Source organism: Centruroides vittatus, unplaced genomic scaffold, assembly GCF_030686945.1.
Source record: "Centruroides vittatus isolate TY-2023 unplaced genomic scaffold, ASM3068694v2 contig_1309, whole genome shotgun sequence".
NCBI classification, from domain to species: Eukaryota; Metazoa; Arthropoda; class Arachnida; order Scorpiones; family Buthidae; genus Centruroides; species Centruroides vittatus.
The window spans coordinates 951178-968886 of record NW_027120832.1 but is presented as its reverse complement, the minus strand read 5'-3'; the positions used below and the strand labels follow the sequence as shown (position 1 = coordinate 968886).

Sequence of the window (17709 nt, the reverse complement as noted above, 5' to 3'; positions counted from 1 at the left end):
CCCACCTCTGCAATATCATATTCTACATCAGTGTAACAGAATGTTTCATTTACTACAATGCTTGTGACAAAAAAATTTTATTGTTGCACAGTGCAATTAGTCTAATTCAAAAACAAAATATAGTGTTTAGAAAACTTTCCTGGCAATTGGGGAACTTAAATCTAACTTAATTTTAAGTCTCCACAAAATTGACAAAAATAGCTCAAAATCAAATCACTTACAAAAAAAACACTTAGATTCTAAATCACCTAACCATCACACCAGGAATAGCAAAAGAATTCAATCTTTTTGATTTGCTAGGCCTCACACTCGAAAGTATCATCTCGCTCTACCTTGCACTTGGTAGCATCACCTCATCAGTCTTCTGGCTTCTCTGTTGTCTTATATCTCATGTGTGACATTATGTTAGCATGTACCACTCTATCTTATTTACAAACATACTTGCTAACAGATTCTGAAGAATTAAAAGTACTTTTTGACATGAGTCAATCCAATCTTTCCATAAATTTATTTGCTGATGTTTTGAAATCTGTAACAATGCAATTAAGTAACTACTATTTAACTCCTTTGGAGATTGTTTAATCTGAGATGTCACTTTAGATTGGTGATGGTGTCTCAAGTGAGTCGTGTAACTTTTGTCTTTCTGAATTAGGTGCAGAAGTTTGTCTTTAAATAAAATAAAATGTCCCAAACTAAATTATAGCTATAATTAAAACAAAACTAATGTTTGGACTTGACTCCTTACAAATGTACATGTACAGTACACTTATCCCTCGATTTACACAGAAGATAGGTTCCTGAGAAAAACGTGTAAATCGAATTTGTATCTTTTTGAATGTAAAACCGTGTAAATCGAAGTATGCAAAAAACACATAATTTCATTGTTTATTAATTATGAATTTTTTCAATTTTTTAAAGGTACATAAATCAAACAAAAATATTGAAAGGCAAAGAAAAAAATATTCTTTTATTAATTAAATACAAAGTACAAAGGAACAAAAAATAAAATCTGAAAGATTCATAAAAATGTAATGTAATTGTGTAATGTAATGTAAAAAATGTAATTAAAAATAATGTAATCGTTTGTTACTTATGAATATGAAAAATTAAAATTTTCTGGTTTAAAACTATGTGCAATGAATGCAACTTCGTGCGTATGGGGAGTACCCTATATCGGTTTATCAGTTACTATTTGACGGATTGAAATAAAACTGTCACCTAGTATCCTAAATATCAACTATAACATATAATTAAGGTGGATTGGAATATAGATGTAGATTAGAGTTAAAAATTGTTCCTTTTGATCATAGCCAGTTTATTTTCTACATTTATATTTTAAAACGTGTAAAAGCGAAAACGTGTAAAAGAAGTACTGTGTAAAACGAAGGATAGGTGTACTTCAATTATTAATTTATTCTGTCAAAATTTTCCAATACCTCAATTGCTGTCTGGAGTTCTGTTGGTGTAGTTAGGAACACATTTGTTCACATATATACTGTTGAAGAATGGTTAAATGGTGGTCCCTTGATCTTAACACCAGTAAAATTTTTCACAGAATTCAATTTGTGAACTAGTTTGTCCATGTATAAAGAAAAGTACACTGGATTTGGAATAATCTGTCTGTCTTTGGGTATAGTTTTATTTTGTTCAAAAGCAAATTTGTTAAAAACATTAGACCTAATGATAATTTATTACATTATTAAAGTAATTTGTTACATGTTGATGGAAATTTAGTACATCTTAATTAAATTAGACTACCAGATAACCAAGGACAACAAAGGCATCCATCTAACGCAGGCTCTGACTTCAGTCAAAATCACAATTTTCACAGATGAGTCAATCTAGATACATCAGAATTCGTTCTTACTGATCTTCCAGTGCAGACCTAGTTGAATCCATGATGGGCTTTAATGTCTGAGGGGCAAAAAATATTCAAAAGTTAAACAAGTAACAATTTTCCGTTTCTAAGTGCTGTAAAAAATCTCAATTATATTTTTACAAAACAATTAATATTATTTAAACTTATGTTTTATCAGTTTGGTTATTGAATGCTACTTTGACTGTAATGTTTTTTTTACTGAAAGTTTAATTTGAATATTTTAACATGAACGTTACAAGCAAAATATTCAAAAAGATATTTTTTTTTTTAAAGACAATTTGCTTAAAATTAATATAGAAGAAAGTAACTAAGATGTTATATGAATATAATTCTCATACTAAAATTTGAAACAATGGTTGTTAAAAACAACACATCATAATTATAAATTATAACATTTTATTCTTTAGACTTTAGTTTTTCCAAATGGACAACCACTGAATATGATTCTTGACGACGGAGGCGATCTTACAAATTTAGTTCACACTAAATATCCACAATACTTATCAGGTAATATTTACTGTAATAAAAATTGATTTATTATTTTTAAATTTTATTAATGTTGGAATAGATCATACTATAAATAAAACAAAATTTGGTTAGTAATTATAACAAGATTTATAACTGAAGAAAGGCAAACAAGTGGTTACCTAACTTTTTAAATATTTCATTTTTAAAATAAAAGTTTGTAAAATTAAACATGTAATAGTCAAAAATCTTTAATCGTAAGCATTTTAGAGGATAAAAGGAACCAATTTTAAGCTATTGAATTTTCATTGTGGAATTCTGTTCCAGTTTTCTGAATTTGTTTTATACTATATACAACAAATCTGTGTAAAAATGAAAATAAAAAAATGATTGCAACATCACAATGCTGAGTTGCAATTTTTAATCATATTTTAATTTAAAGAATCACATGACTTCCAGTTCAGACTTGAAGTTCGGATACAGTTAATTGGAACCTTCTGCCCCTTGGGACCTTACATTTATTTTGTTATCCCTTCTAAGACAATATAGGTCAGTCAGGCGATATTATTTTAAAAGTTCACCAAAAATCGAATTATCATTATATCTATATGAAAAAAATCACTTACATTTATTAATATCTTTATTTTTAAATACATATTCATCAATACATTTTATTAGAAAAATTTATAAGAAAAAAATAATATATATCAGAACTGACACACAAACTTAATAATTTGTAACATTTTGTGAAAACTAACATTGTCTAGTTACATAGTTGTTTGCTGGCACTGAGCCAGAAAGATATAGAATATTGTTTTGTACAATTCAATATAACCCTTATGCATGTGCGTTTATTCGTTGTGAAATTATCGCACATTATATCAAACATTTGTTTGGAATCAAAATTTTATACTGCTATCAACTAATATAATGAACTAATATACTGTATATCTTGGCAGATAAGACGATAGTCGAATCATAAAAAAAGGCCCCCAAAATCTGGGGTCGTCTTATAAGACAGTTACAAAAAAATTAGATTGAAATTTATATAAATTAAAACCATTATAAAAAAACAGATAAACTGTAACTCTACTCTCTATTAGTAAATAATATGTCCACAAAATAGAATAGGCCATATGATGTTTTTGTGAATAGTCAAGATCATTATTTGAATGCCTGAATCAGTGTGAATGTTTGCAACAATTGCAAGGCAGTGCCGCCAGATGCAAGAAAATAAAATTTGACATCCTTTCAAAAAATTACAAACAGGACATAATTCCGTGTATGCTATACAGTGTTATTATCCAGTGATGATCGTTGCTCTAAATGAAATTCACAGGCCATTGATAGTTTGGGGGTCGTCTTATAGGACAGATATATGCTAAAACTATAAAACTTCGACGAAAATTTATACCTCGTCTTATCTGAAGGTCATCTTATCTGCCGAGATATACGGTACTTTATTAATTTCATATTGAACGAGATTATATATTTGTGTAATAAACATATAATTACTAGTAGCAATACATGTAACATTTGCTGATATTTTTGATTAAGATAAAACATAAAAAAATATATAAAATGTCAGAACAGGTCACAACTTGAATATTTATAATTTCCATCTAACTTCATTTTCAAGATTAACCAAGGATGGATGGACATACAATAATAGGGAAGTATAGGTCAGCAGTTTTCAAATTGCAGACTTATACATTCTAATCTGTTTTCTGCTCTTTTGATATTAGCACAACAAATTACTTCAAAATCAGATTAATTTAACTAACACCGATCAAATTTCATTAAATTAAACACACTTTTGGTTGTTAAATAGGCTTTCACATAACTAATTTTTAAGAAAAGTTAATGAAAATGACCATAGGTTTAAGATTATTGTCTTCAGAACTTCTTTTTAATTGAAAGAAATGAATGGGGTTCTTTATGATCAGTTTTTTTAAATTATAGACATTTTGTAAATCGAATCTTTCATAGTCAAAAATAATTTTTATTTTTCAGGAATTAAGGGAATATCAGAGGAAACAACAACTGGTGTGCATAATTTATATCGCATGTTGAAAGAAGGAAGACTTAAAGTGCCTGCCATTAATGTGAATGATTCTGTTACAAAGGTAATTTATATAAAATTGTTAACTGTTCACTCCCAACTTATATAAAGATGAAGTAATGAAATTAACACTTCTCATAAATGAATCAGTTCAATATATATAAAAGTGGTAGTTTTTATCAGTATTAAGTGAATGTGAGTATAGTAGAGCATCGATTATCCGAATCAATTGGGTACTAGGGTTGTTTGGAAAATTGATTTTTTGGATAACTGATTATGTATGAAAAAATACATTATTAATATAATATATTAGTATATCCCAATAATAGTATATTAATATATCCCATGTTGAAATTTTTCTCCGTTGCATGTTGCTTCACACATTGAATTTTCGTCTATGTTAAGCTTAACGAAAATTTTAAAAATAATAATCGTGGCTATTAAAGAAATAATTTTTAATGATATATTTTGTACAAACGAAATAAATATACTGAAAAAATATTTATTTTGTTAAAAACAAAAACAAAAAAAAATCATACTTTAGAAGTTAATGTAGTATCAGAAACGTTTGATTTAACATGACACATGACCTGACACAATCTGACTGGAACGCTTTTGGTTAATTGATGCTTCAGTTGATCGGTGTTCGAATAATCGCTGCTCTACTGTATTACAATATGCTTTTGAGATGATTGTGATTTTATTTAGTCACTTCTGAGGAACAAGTTTTCTCATCTTAGAATCAAACATTTTATTTATAGTTTTGTTTGTGTAACAGCATATAATTAACAATATTTCTTAAGACTAAAACTTAAAAAATAAGAATTCTTACAAAATAGCTTTTTTTCACTCTTAAAATTAATTACAGTGTGGCAAAGTGAAAACAAGATCAATTACCAAATCTTCAAGTCTGAATACTGGTATTAAATAAGTACTCACTTTTTGAACCTTTGTATCCGGTACTTACAAGATCGTATACAAGATCAATATTAAGACAAAAGATGGCACTATTCTTTACTAGCTGAAAAGTGTGAGGCCTGATTGAAAAGTAATGAAACTAATTTTATTACAAATCAACTATTCAAAATTGTTACATTTTAATGCTAATTTCTTTCAAAGTAAGTCCCTTCTGACATAATGTGCTTATTCCATTTTTCTTCCATGCTTCATACCATCCCTGAAAGTTATTTTCATCAAGCTGTTGCACAACATTGGTTACAGCTTTTTGGATGTTTTTGGTTTCAAAATAAGTTGTCATTAGAAATCAAAGATCATAATTGTCAAAATGATGACTAATTGTCATTTATTGATCTTAGACAAGTCTGTGCACCTTCAACATTATGACTGAATGTTGAATGACATCCCAATCTTGCCCAGTCTCCCACTAATTCTTGCCATTATAAAGATATTTTATGCCAATAAGCACATGACAAAACTATATATGATGGAATGTTCTAATGCATTAAGATTCAGTTGCACTCTTTCAATTTCATATAAAACTTCACTGAATATTGCTGTTTGATACTTACCTCCATCTTTCTGTAACCACTATTCAAAACATGCACTAAATCTTCAATAATACCCATTGTGTTCATGTGAAAAGATTGAAATTTGCACTTGTGACCAGGAAGGATTACAGAATTGACTATTACATAAACAAATGTTAGAGTTGCCAGGTATATAGGATAGATTGTTGCCAGGTATAATAGGATAGATTTCTGGAACAAGATTGTATCTTACAGTATGGGTAGTTTAGTTTGCTTATGTGATATCCTACTTTGATTATAGCTATTCTGACTATATTCAATTCATTTTGTAATAAATGTGATCAGGGTGTTAGAAGGTTAAGCTCTGTATTGAGCGATCATAATGAAAATTGTTCTATTCGGAAGGTGCTGTAGCTACAACCAATAAGCTGATTGATGCCAAAATTTTTTGGCATTAATCAGCTTATTGGTTGTACACACTGTTCAAAGGATACAGAAAGGGATTTTGCAAGGAAAAAATTTGTTCGAAAATTGTTCACTATGGGGTAAATGGCACTGCAAGCAGAGAAACAAACACAATGAAAAGCATTTATTTGTTCTCTAAAGCATTATGGAACATCACTAAGCAATCTGTACAGCATGTACTGTTATGTAGGAAATGTTCAATGTGTTCCCCAATATTTAGGTATGAAACTTGAAGACAGTCCACTGTGTTCAACAGCTGACTGCAACTGTTTTTCCATGTAGCATAATGTCTATTGAGTCTGCCCAAATTGCAACATTATCATGATAAATCATTCTTAAGATAGCCCTACAGCAACTTAAAGAAACATGCACAATCTGGCAAAGTTATGGACATCGTAGCTATAGCTGATGAGAATTGCATTCACTAGTCTGCATTTTCACACTCAGTCTCATCTATGGCCAAGGGAAACACAACTTAATACAAATTTTTGAAAAGTGTGAGAAATTGCATGCCTTTGGATACAAATTGACCCAATGGATGTGCATCATGACTTTGGTTTCTCAAACTTCACATTTGGGCAGACCCCATTGTAAAAAATTTTCCCTAGAGACTCCCTAGAGAAGAATCAATTCTTAAATTAATCTTTTTTCACATTTTAAATATAATTAAATAAGTCTTTTTAAAATAAAGATTTAAAGTAATTTAAAGGATTATTAATCATGGGAGATTACAGTAATGTTACAGTATATACATCATATGCTTTCTTATAATTATCTATTCAAATAAAAATTTTTTATTTTAATTATTATGTATTAAGTTGTCATAGTTTCTAATTACATGCTTTCTAATTTTATTATAGAGCAAATTTGATAATTTGTATGGTTGTCGTGAATCTCTCACTGATGGTATCAAGAGAGCCACAGACATAATGTTGGCGGGAAAAGTCTGTGTCGTTGCCGGATATGGAGACGTTGGCAAAGGAAGTGCCCAGTCTTTGCGTGCTTTTGGAGCACGAGTTATCATAACAGAAATAGATCCTATAAATGCTTTACAGGCTGCAATGGAAGGTAAATTTAAGTTTAATATTTGATAAATAAATCTAAAACTTATTTTATGATAAACAAGTTTTTCTTTGTTGAATAATTTTGGCTTATACAAATGTTTTTAAATTTTAGATTCAGAAGTGAGTACTTAATATAATTAGGATATTTCAGATCAGAGTCCAAATTTTGTATATTAACAGAATTAAATGGAAATCATCAATTGTCAAAACATTATTAAAGATGTAAGGAAACAAAATGGAATTAGTAAATATAATCTGCAAATTGTATTTTATCTTGGAGGTTACTTATATTTAGTAATCTGTAAAGATAAAATATAACTAGCTTAGTTTTGTTTTCACATGTACAGTACTGGCAGTACAGTTAGTATGACAGTATTTTTAAGTCAACTTTGCAGTGCGGAAAGTTAAAAATAGTCCAAACCGTAAAAATAAATTGCAGGCAGATTTCATAAAATAATCAAATGATTTTTCACAAATTTGTCAGGATTGTGTGCAAAATAGGAGTATGCATGTTATGTTTGTTTATTCTACAAAAATTTAAAAAAAAACACATATAGTAAAAAAACCAAAGAAATGAAAAGTTTGGAAAACTGTCCAGGCAGTCTCAAAGTTGGAAGCTTGATAGACAGGTGACCAAGGTTACTTAAGACATTGGCCTTCTGCTCTGGGGATCTTGAATTGAATCTGGGACAAGCAGTTTTCCAGGAATTTTTCATGGGCCATTTGACTCAGATAAGTTGTATCCCATCCCTCTTCACCTAACCATCCTATCATGGGTGTGGTCAGAGCCACAAGGATATAACAAAGTGGCTTAATACAACTGGATGGAAAAAGTAAACTAAACTTTAAGGGAAATATGCATATTATTTAGTTGATTCATTTCTGTTTAAGATGACTTTTTTTTCTTTCCTTTTGAAATGTCACAAATAACAATAATTTGGTAATTATAACTAAAGAGATATTTGCAAAATAGGATGTGACTATTAATTAGTTAATTGTTTTTTATAAATGTATGTAATCTCAATATGCAGGCTTAAATAAAAAAGCAACTAAACTAAATATGTATCATAGATAGCAAAGTTCAATAAATGAGAACTGATACAAAGTTTTTAAACATGGACCCAGAAATCTAGACTTTGCTTGTCAAGTCACAACATACCAAGTTTTGCCAAACCCTAGACAGAATTGAATATATGAAATAATTTATCATTTAGCATCAAAGCTTTCTAGTAGATCCAGGATAAAACTTGTTAGCTCTTGCAATGGTGAACTTTAAGAAAATAATGTCTTGATTGACATAAATTGATAAGTTAACGAATTTATAAATTTTTTAAAGGATGTAGTATACTTGATTTAATGTCATGTCAATTGCTACAAACTTCAGTTAATGATTGACATTTGCCAATATTTCTTTATATTGGGCTAAATGTGTTTAAATGAAAATAAACCTTCAAACCAGAATTATTTAAAACAAAGCATTTTTAACTGCCTTGAACTGTCTACAAGTTTTATACGGAATTCTCAAGTGCAATTTCTATATATTAGAACTTTGTTTATAACCTGAAGGTAACTGTTCAAGACAGTCAAAAAAAAATTTTAAGTAAAGTCTAGTTTAAAGAGGTTTTTTCCTCCCTTTTAATTTATTGAAGTAATTAGTTTACATTCAAGTTTCATTTTAAGGATTCTATAATAAAAATTTCTAGTAAAATTAAGTTTTTTATAATTTGCTGGCATGTGAAATAGAATTTTAAATTACTAAACTATTATAATATATAATTGAAAATAGATATTCTTATATATAAATGTTAAACATATTCAAAGATGTTCTAGTAATAAATTTAGAATTATTGTATGTTAATGGTATGTCCTATTGGAAGTAGGCATGAAGAAAAAATTTTACCATTTAGATTATAATGAATGGAAAAACTAAGGTGGAGACATATGAGCAATATCTAGGCAGCAAAATTTATAGCAAACAGCCAAATATGCAGCAATAAATAGCAGCAAAATTTGTCTGTTTATACAAACCTTTACACAAAATCAAGCTAACACAAGCACAACAGTCACCAAAATCAAATGAAAACATTCAGACTCATGCTTCATGCATGCACTTTAGTAAACATTGTGGAATAACAGGATGTGAAATCAATTCCATAAGCAGTGTCATCGTTGATGCAACTGTACAGTAGCAAATTCAATGTATTTTTATCAAATTTGTAAGTCAGTAGCACTTTTAAAAAAAGCTATTTTTGGCACAAAATTTAAAATTGTGATAGTGTATTATTATGTCACTTTAATGGACCTAGTGATCAGTAACTTTGGTAAAATTTAAATTGGAGAAGAAAGTAATTTTATGTAATTTAAGTAGTTAAGTTGGTACAATGTATCAATAATAGTACTTAATTAAAATTTAAGTCAGCCTATTTACTTTTCTAATTTTGATTAATGAATGACAATTTAGCTATTTACAGTAAAATTATCTAAATTAAATAGCTCTATAAATTTTATATTAGTGAGGTTTTTAGTTAACTACGTAATAAGTGATAAAATTTTAACTAAATTTAAGAAGAATATGTGCATTTTTTTTGTTTTATGTGACACTGACAGCTGTTTTTATTTATTTATAATCACTTTTTACTTTTTGAACAGTGCTGAAGTTATATAAAGTTGCTTTTAAAAAATTTTAATTAAAATTTTTTACGTTTTAGTGTTTCCTGTAAATTCAATACTCTGTAAAGTTTCAGTACACTTTAAAGTTTTTCTGAAGCAACATTACCTGTCAGATATGCTTCCTTTTCTTACATGATGAGACAGAAATGAGTACTTCTTACGTCTTGCTATTTTCCTGACTGATAGTATTTAAAGAGTTGTGTATTAACTTCACAGGAGCTGAAGACATTCCTAATTCTATCCTTGTTCATGGGTGCTGTGAAATTCCAAAAATTTTTATTCTTGCATCAGATATGAAATACAAGATGCATGTATATTAGTGAAAATATTAAATTTGCATTTCTGCAGTGAAAAAATCAGAATTCTGATAAAATTTTTTTATGCATTGCCTACCTTGCTTGTTCTGACAGCACATCTTTTATTATTTTACTTTTCTTGTACTCTGAGAAACTCATTAGTAAAATTGTTGATTCTAATAATTACTATTTTAATTTCATCATTAAGTAAACAATAAAATTTTATATATTCACTTTTATGTAAAACTATTCTTAATATACTCAACTAAAAAGTTATAAATTTAAATAGGATACGAAGTGACGACAATGGAAGAAGCGTGCACAAAAGCATCTGTGTTTGTTACAACAACTGGTTGCCGTGATATAATTAGAGGCGAACATTTTATGAAGATGAGAAATGATTCGATAGTTTGCAACATTGGCCATTTTGACATAGAGATAGACGTTAAATGGCTAAATGAAAACTGTGTAGAAAAAGTTAACATTAAACCTCAAGTAAGTCATTTAAAATATATATATAATTATTGAGAATGGTACTAAATTAAGTGTTTTGATATTATATGCAAGATGCTTTGACTATAAAATTTAGTAATGCTTTCCACCATTTGGCATTCTGATTTAGTGCACATAGTGGTAAAAGTAGTTTTTTTTTTCAGATGTATTATACTTTAATTCTTACATTAGTTTTAATGTTAAACAAGATAAGGAAGTCTTTTGGAATACACTAAATTAGGTTTTGAACAAAACATAAAATGCACAATACAAAATGGACATAATTTTGTGAATACCAAATATACTCTACAATTATCCTAGTTCTACTGTATGCTTAGTAGCTCCTTTCCTTGTATAACACTTCATACAAAAGGAAATTTTTCACAACATTGCCATTGCAACTGGGTCACACTGTGTAAATTAGTGCCCAGAACATGTCTTAACTGACAAAACTAACTGGCATAAATAAAATCTGACAATCTGGCAATTTATAGAATTTGATAAAATTCAGGTAAAATATATTAATACAAAAACTAACGATTTTCATTCTCAGGTGGATCGCTACAAACTGTCCAACGGTAACCACATAATATTATTGGCCGAAGGTCGGCTGGTCAATCTGGGTTGCGCTATGGGACATCCCAGTTTCGTCATGAGTAACTCTTTCAGTAATCAGGTGTTGGCCCAGATTGAACTGTGGACGAAACCGACGCAGTACCCGGTGGGCGTCTATTTCCTGCCCAAAAAGGTAAGTTGAATCGACTGGGATAGATAAAAGAATAATCTGGACCAATAAAAATACTCTGTTGCAGTTGGATGAAGAAGTGGCTGCCCTCCACCTCCAGCATCTTAACGTCAAGTTGAGTAAACTGAGTGAAAGTCAGGCTGAGTATCTGAGTCTAGATCAGGATGGACCCTTTAAACCTGAACATTATCGTTATTGATTATCATTCAACTGAGATGTAGGTTGCTCGGAATAATAAAGCAAAGAAAGTTTTCCACCCAATTATTTTTGTAATGAAGTGCATTTGCTCTTTGAAAATTATGTTTTAATATTGATTGAAAAAATTTCATTTTGTCTGGAAAAGTCAAAATTAGTTTCAAATAAAGATTTTAATTTTTACTATGGCCAAATCTCGTTGATTAATTCTAGATTATTAATTAAATGACACCAGTAGTGAACTGCTCGTGTCAGTACGGTCAAATATTTTTCTGCCAATCTGTGTGAACCAGCTGTTGAAAAACACTGGTCTAGAGGACAATGGCTAATTATGTGAAGAATTCACTGTCTTGAGTTTGAGATTACGAAAATCATATGATCTGATGAAAACAAACTCTATTAAATGCTAAAGTTACGTATGCATTCTATCGTAAATACACGCGTATTTAATGGACTTTGGAATTATTGAAACAATAGATTTTTGCGAAAAATGACCAAAATAATTAAATCTTAAATATATTTCTTTCATAAAAATAAAAATTCTTTCTTCGTTAGCAGCTTTGCCATGTCCGAATAACCTCCAATGGATGTCCAATAAATCAGTGTATAATTGGTAAAACCAAAAATGCCACTTGGACATAAACTTTTCTTACAAATACATATGATTGAAAATATCATTTAATTCGAAATCTGAGTCACTGGGCCAGATAATGTCTTCGAATTTCATTGTATATGTATTTTGACTTATCCAAACTAAAATATATGCAAAAGCCTATTCTTTTGCTTGGGGACTAGAGTTGACTTCGAATTATCTGATATTGAAATAACAAGGTTTTACTGTAAGCAAAATAAATAAAATTGTGTGCGGTGCCATCTGTTATGAGATTTTGATAAAAATTTTTTTTACAATTTTAATTACTATAAATTGGTGAAAGCTTAATTGAGAGTAGGATGAGTTTATAAAAGGCATAAATGATAAGAATAAAAGTTTTAATACTTAATTGCTTCTGGTTATTTCTATGTTTATTGAGAAGAAAAAAAACACAAAATTAAATCTTCACTATTTATCCAAAAGTCACAAGTAAATATTGTTTCAGGTAACTGATTTTTTTCTGGGTTTTGAACATGTTTAATATAAATAAACGTTAAATTTAATGTAATTGATTACACAGAATTTATAATTGTACACAAAAAAGGGATTGAAGAGAGGCAAATACCCCAGAATGCATATCCAACATTTTGTACAAATATGTGACGCAAAAGTCTTTTCATCATGTGTGTTCCTGTGTGATTAAAGCAATTTTGTACTTCTCCAATGAATAAAATCTTCATTAAGTCCTACCCCTGTGGAGATATGACACACATGGCTGTGCCATGCTATGATACAGAGAGGCGGCCACATCAGGCGACAACGTAAAAGGGTTGCCCAAGCAGCATTTAAGGAGCGGCATTTCGAAGATTTGCATAATACTGAGAAAATCTACCGCATGGCCCTGGTAAAAAGGCAAAAAATCCCATGTGTGTTGTAATCTATTTTGTTTAATATCTTGGGATGAGAAAGTAATTAAGAAATGAAATTTAGCATGGCAGTTTGTATATAAGGGGCATTAATACTATTAAATTTTGGAAATTAAAGGTCCAGGGGATGGAGAGATAGTGGGGTTTAGATTTAATGAAGATTTAATTTATTATTAGTATTTAGCATTTTTTATAAAACTCATCCCTACGCTGAAAATTAAGATTTTGGCCATTTTATAATAGTTTATAATATAAACGTTTTTTAATAAAATATGATAATAGATGGTGCCATCAAAATTTTAAATGTTGCCGGAAAGCATGAGCAACTCGTTGCTGCTTTATTTCAAGGTGAAATGTTGGACCCAAGACGACTTTGGAATCCCTATGAAGATTTTTTTTCACATCTGTTAAAGCACGTGAAGCAATTTTTACAATATAAATGAGCAAATATTTATTGTGACCAGTGCTGCAGCCTGCTTCTGGTGGAACTACCCTGACCTTTGTTTTACCCTAGATTACCCCAGGGTGTATTCTAAGCAAATTTCATCACTACCCGAAAAAAAAAATCTATATATATATATAACACCCAATAATTATCTCTATAATTTACAAAATATACTATAAACCCATAACCCAGAAAACATGAATTGACTCATTGCTGCGATGATGATAAAATTAAATAAGATGCATAATTCTGTAAATTTTTAAAAGATTTAAATAGATAATTAAAAGCATTTTTTTTAATCAACAAATAAATAAATAAAATATATTCTTGACTAAACCATGGTATTCTGAATAATATTTCATACATCATTTGATGAATGAATATATGTATCATATATAAGTGGTAAAATAGTGCACTTCAGCAGGTGATTTCTAATTTTAAAAAGTTGTACACCAAGCACATTTTTCGGCACTGCTTTGAGGTGACGGAGAACACAAACCTTACCCTTCGAGAGTTCTGGAAGGACCACTTTGACATCGTGATATGCCTAAAAATTATTGATCAGGCCTGGCTGGGTGTTACAACGAGGACCTTAACCTCTGCATGGAAGAAGCTGTGGCCTGAGGCTGTAGTTGAAAGGGCCTTCGAGGGATTGGAACCCGAAGTGTCAGTGGTAGAGGAGATTGTTTCTCTGGGAAAATCCATGGGTCTGGAGGTGGATGAGAGAGATGTGAATGAACTCGTCGAGGAACAGTCTCAGGAGCTGACAACCGAGGAGTTACACGATCTACATTCCCAGCAGCAAACGGTGGTTCAACGAAAAATTAGTTTTGAAGAGGAGCCAGAGATGGAGGAGGTTATCTCAACAAGAGATATAAAGGAGATCTTGGCAATGTGGGAGAAAGTTGTAGAGTTCGTGGATAAAAATCACCCCGAAAAAGTTGCAACTGGTCGTGCATCGGAGTTGTTCAACGAAACTTGCCTAACTCATTTCCGCAATATCCTGAAAGAGAGGAAAAAACAAACCTCCTTGGACAGTTTTTTTAAACGATCTGCAGGTGAAAATGAGCAAAGCGTGACGAAAAGCGAAGACCAGTGATGAAAATTAAGCGCTTCCGTAAGCACTTCACTTTTTCTTTTATTATGTTTTTATAGAATATGTATTTGTTATTTATAAATAAATGTTTCTTCTTGTAAATACATTTTTCTTATTCAAAAACACTTAACAAAAACAACTGAGGTGGTGTTTTGGGAGCTGGAACGGATTAATGGCATTTCAATTAATTTTAATGGGGAAAATTGCTTTGAGATACGAGCAAGGTTACGGAACGAATTAAACTCGTATGTCAAGGTACCACTGTATTTTAAAAGAACTGCAGTCCCAGCTTTTACGTGGTAAGGTTTTTAGTGGTATGTTAATTTTAACCATCCTTGTGCACTTGTACCCACTCCCTCTTCAGAGCAGCTTTACCTTTGTTCTGCATTTTTTCCCCCCCTCTTCTCGTGCAAATGTTCATTTGCACTCGGCTGCTTTGGGCTCGCATGCCTACTGTTTTCACCTCTCCACTACTGGATGGTGTTGGAAAGTTTGTATATACTTTGTATATATGCGATGTTTTTCTATTATCTGTTTTATTCCTTGTACACTTTTTTTAAAAATATATATATATTAGTGATGTAACGAATAGTATATTCGGCCAAACTATTCGGCTTGATTAACGCACGTACAAAAATTGGCGCGCAAACCACATTATGGCAAAGATCGCGCACCGTGCTCTCTATTGGCCCGCTGTCACTACGATTTTTTCTTCCATTAGGTCTAAATTATTTAAATTAATTAATTAAATTATAATTATTAAACTTAATATGAGATGGAGCCTAACGTCTACCTCTAGTGCCAAATTGGTTTATAATTTATGTAATAGCCGTAAATAGCCCACTATGATTCGGCAGTTGTTGGTATTTAGATGTAAGTTATAACTTATAAGTTATTTTATTTGCAATCGATCATTTTAACTCTTTAATTAAACACTAAAATTTTGTTTTTACTACGTATTTGTAGACTGAATAGTACCCTAAGGATATACTTTAGTGGTGACATAATATGGTCTAGTTTCTCCCCAGTTGTGGAACAGTTCAAATATATTATTGGGGAGTTTCTATTTGTGAAGTTTTGTGATATTTTGTTGCTATTGTTTTTGTCAATATTTTTAAAATTAACATGATTTCAAATGTTATCTTTTGTATATAATGAAAAATGCTCATTCTTTGCTTTATATATAAAATAAATTATATATTAGTTACTCGTCTTCTAGAAATAGATAAATAATTCTTTCATTAAATACGATAAGTTTCAATAAAACGTTTCGTAACTCATTTTAAAATATCGTATAAATATTAAAATATACGCGAATACGAATATGACATAATTAATTAAACAACAACATTAATGCCCGATACATTCTAACCTACATGCCATCAATGCCATAAGATATCGGGCTAGATAAAGGCTATATTATTATTTAACTACGAAATAATTTAATACTAGAGTTAGATGCTATTTCTTATTAACTTTAATAATTATAGTTTAATGTTCAGCATTAATAAAAGTTACAAAAATGATTAATTTATTGTGTTTTTGTTATTTCTTACTCCTGTTTTTAGCTATTCGGTATTCGGCCGAATAGTGAAAAATAGGCCGAATACCAGGTAGTACCGAATATTCGTTACATCACTAATATATATATCATTTTGTATTATTTTCTCCGTATTCCTGCTATTTTTATGTATTTTTTTGTGATTGTATCCAGTTATGTTATATGGCACCAGTTATGTACTTAATAGTATGTTTTAAATAAAAATAACTGAACTGAACAGAACTGAACTGCCCTAGAGAACAGTAATTACCCTAGAAATGGCAGCACTGATTGTGACATCGTGACAATGCCGGGCTGCAATTTTTAACCATATTTTAAGTTTATTTAATTTAAAATATATTCTCTCTACTTCAAATTTGTAGTGGCTTGTTCCTGTACATCATACTTTTCCTGTTAGTAAGTCATGCCGGCCATCTAACTCCTTCCTTTTGGGAGGGAGAAATGCTTGAATTGAAATAACGTGACTTCTGGTTTGCATCAGAAGTTTGTATATAATTTACATATCTCCAAGCCTATTACCGGTGTGACCTCCAAAAACGACAAAAAAGAGAAAAAATAGTTTGTTACAAACGTTTTTGAACCCTAAAAGGTTCTTCTTCAGGTAAAGGTGCATTTCCAACAGAATGCAAATCAAAAAGGAACATGATTTAAAACTCGAACATGTGCCTCTTGATGACATCTTCCTGGACATGCATGCTCCAGCCATTGCTGCTATTTATAAGTTTTTGCCCATTAGCGCTTGCCATGCTATAGACAGAGTTAATTCCTCCTTGTGGTTGATGCAATTGTTGTTGAGGCTAGCTCTGTAGATATAAATAGCCTCCAACCACTTGAGATGTTCTGTGTGTTGTGGTGAGGATAACTCTCGCCTGATTAAAATCTGTCTCTATGTCTGGATCAGTGGCGTAAATGGCCAGAATAGTGGTGGTCCTCACGTGCTGTATATTAGCGGTGTGCTCTTTCAATCTAACCCTTAAGTTGCACTTCATAGAACCTATGTAGATTAGGTTTCTATTGCAACTGTGGTTGTTAATCAGGATGATGTATACACTGTGTGGAGTCTGTCCCGGTTGGGATTGTCCTTTCCGTTACAGAGGATGTCAAATACTGTTGGACATCTGTATGTGATGCGAATGCGGTTCTTTGTAGCTATCTCGGTATACAGTGATTTGAGATATGGGTTGTAAGTGACCGGGATCATTTTTTTGTTCTTCAGGTTGGTCTTCACCATGGGAGTGGACTCGGACAGGATCTTGGGAGCGATGAAAT

The 17709-nt window shown here is 30.6% G+C and overlaps 1 protein-coding gene across 1 annotated transcript in view; it reads left to right on the top strand.

Moving 5' to 3' along the window:
* Window positions 1–12014, top strand: part of Ahcy (adenosylhomocysteinase) — a 50781-nt gene extending 38767 nt beyond the window's left edge. Inside the window, exons 4-9 of the mRNA XM_067288355.1 lie at window positions 2287–2386; window positions 4358–4470; window positions 7219–7426; window positions 10678–10883; window positions 11434–11628; window positions 11693–12014. Coding sequence (XP_067144456.1) covers window positions 2287–2386; window positions 4358–4470; window positions 7219–7426; window positions 10678–10883; window positions 11434–11628; window positions 11693–11824 — 954 coding nt within the window. The 3' untranslated portion in view covers window positions 11825–12014. The remainder of the gene's footprint in view (window positions 1–2286; window positions 2387–4357; window positions 4471–7218; window positions 7427–10677; window positions 10884–11433; window positions 11629–11692) is intronic.
* Window positions 12015–17709: the final 5695 nt, after the last annotated feature.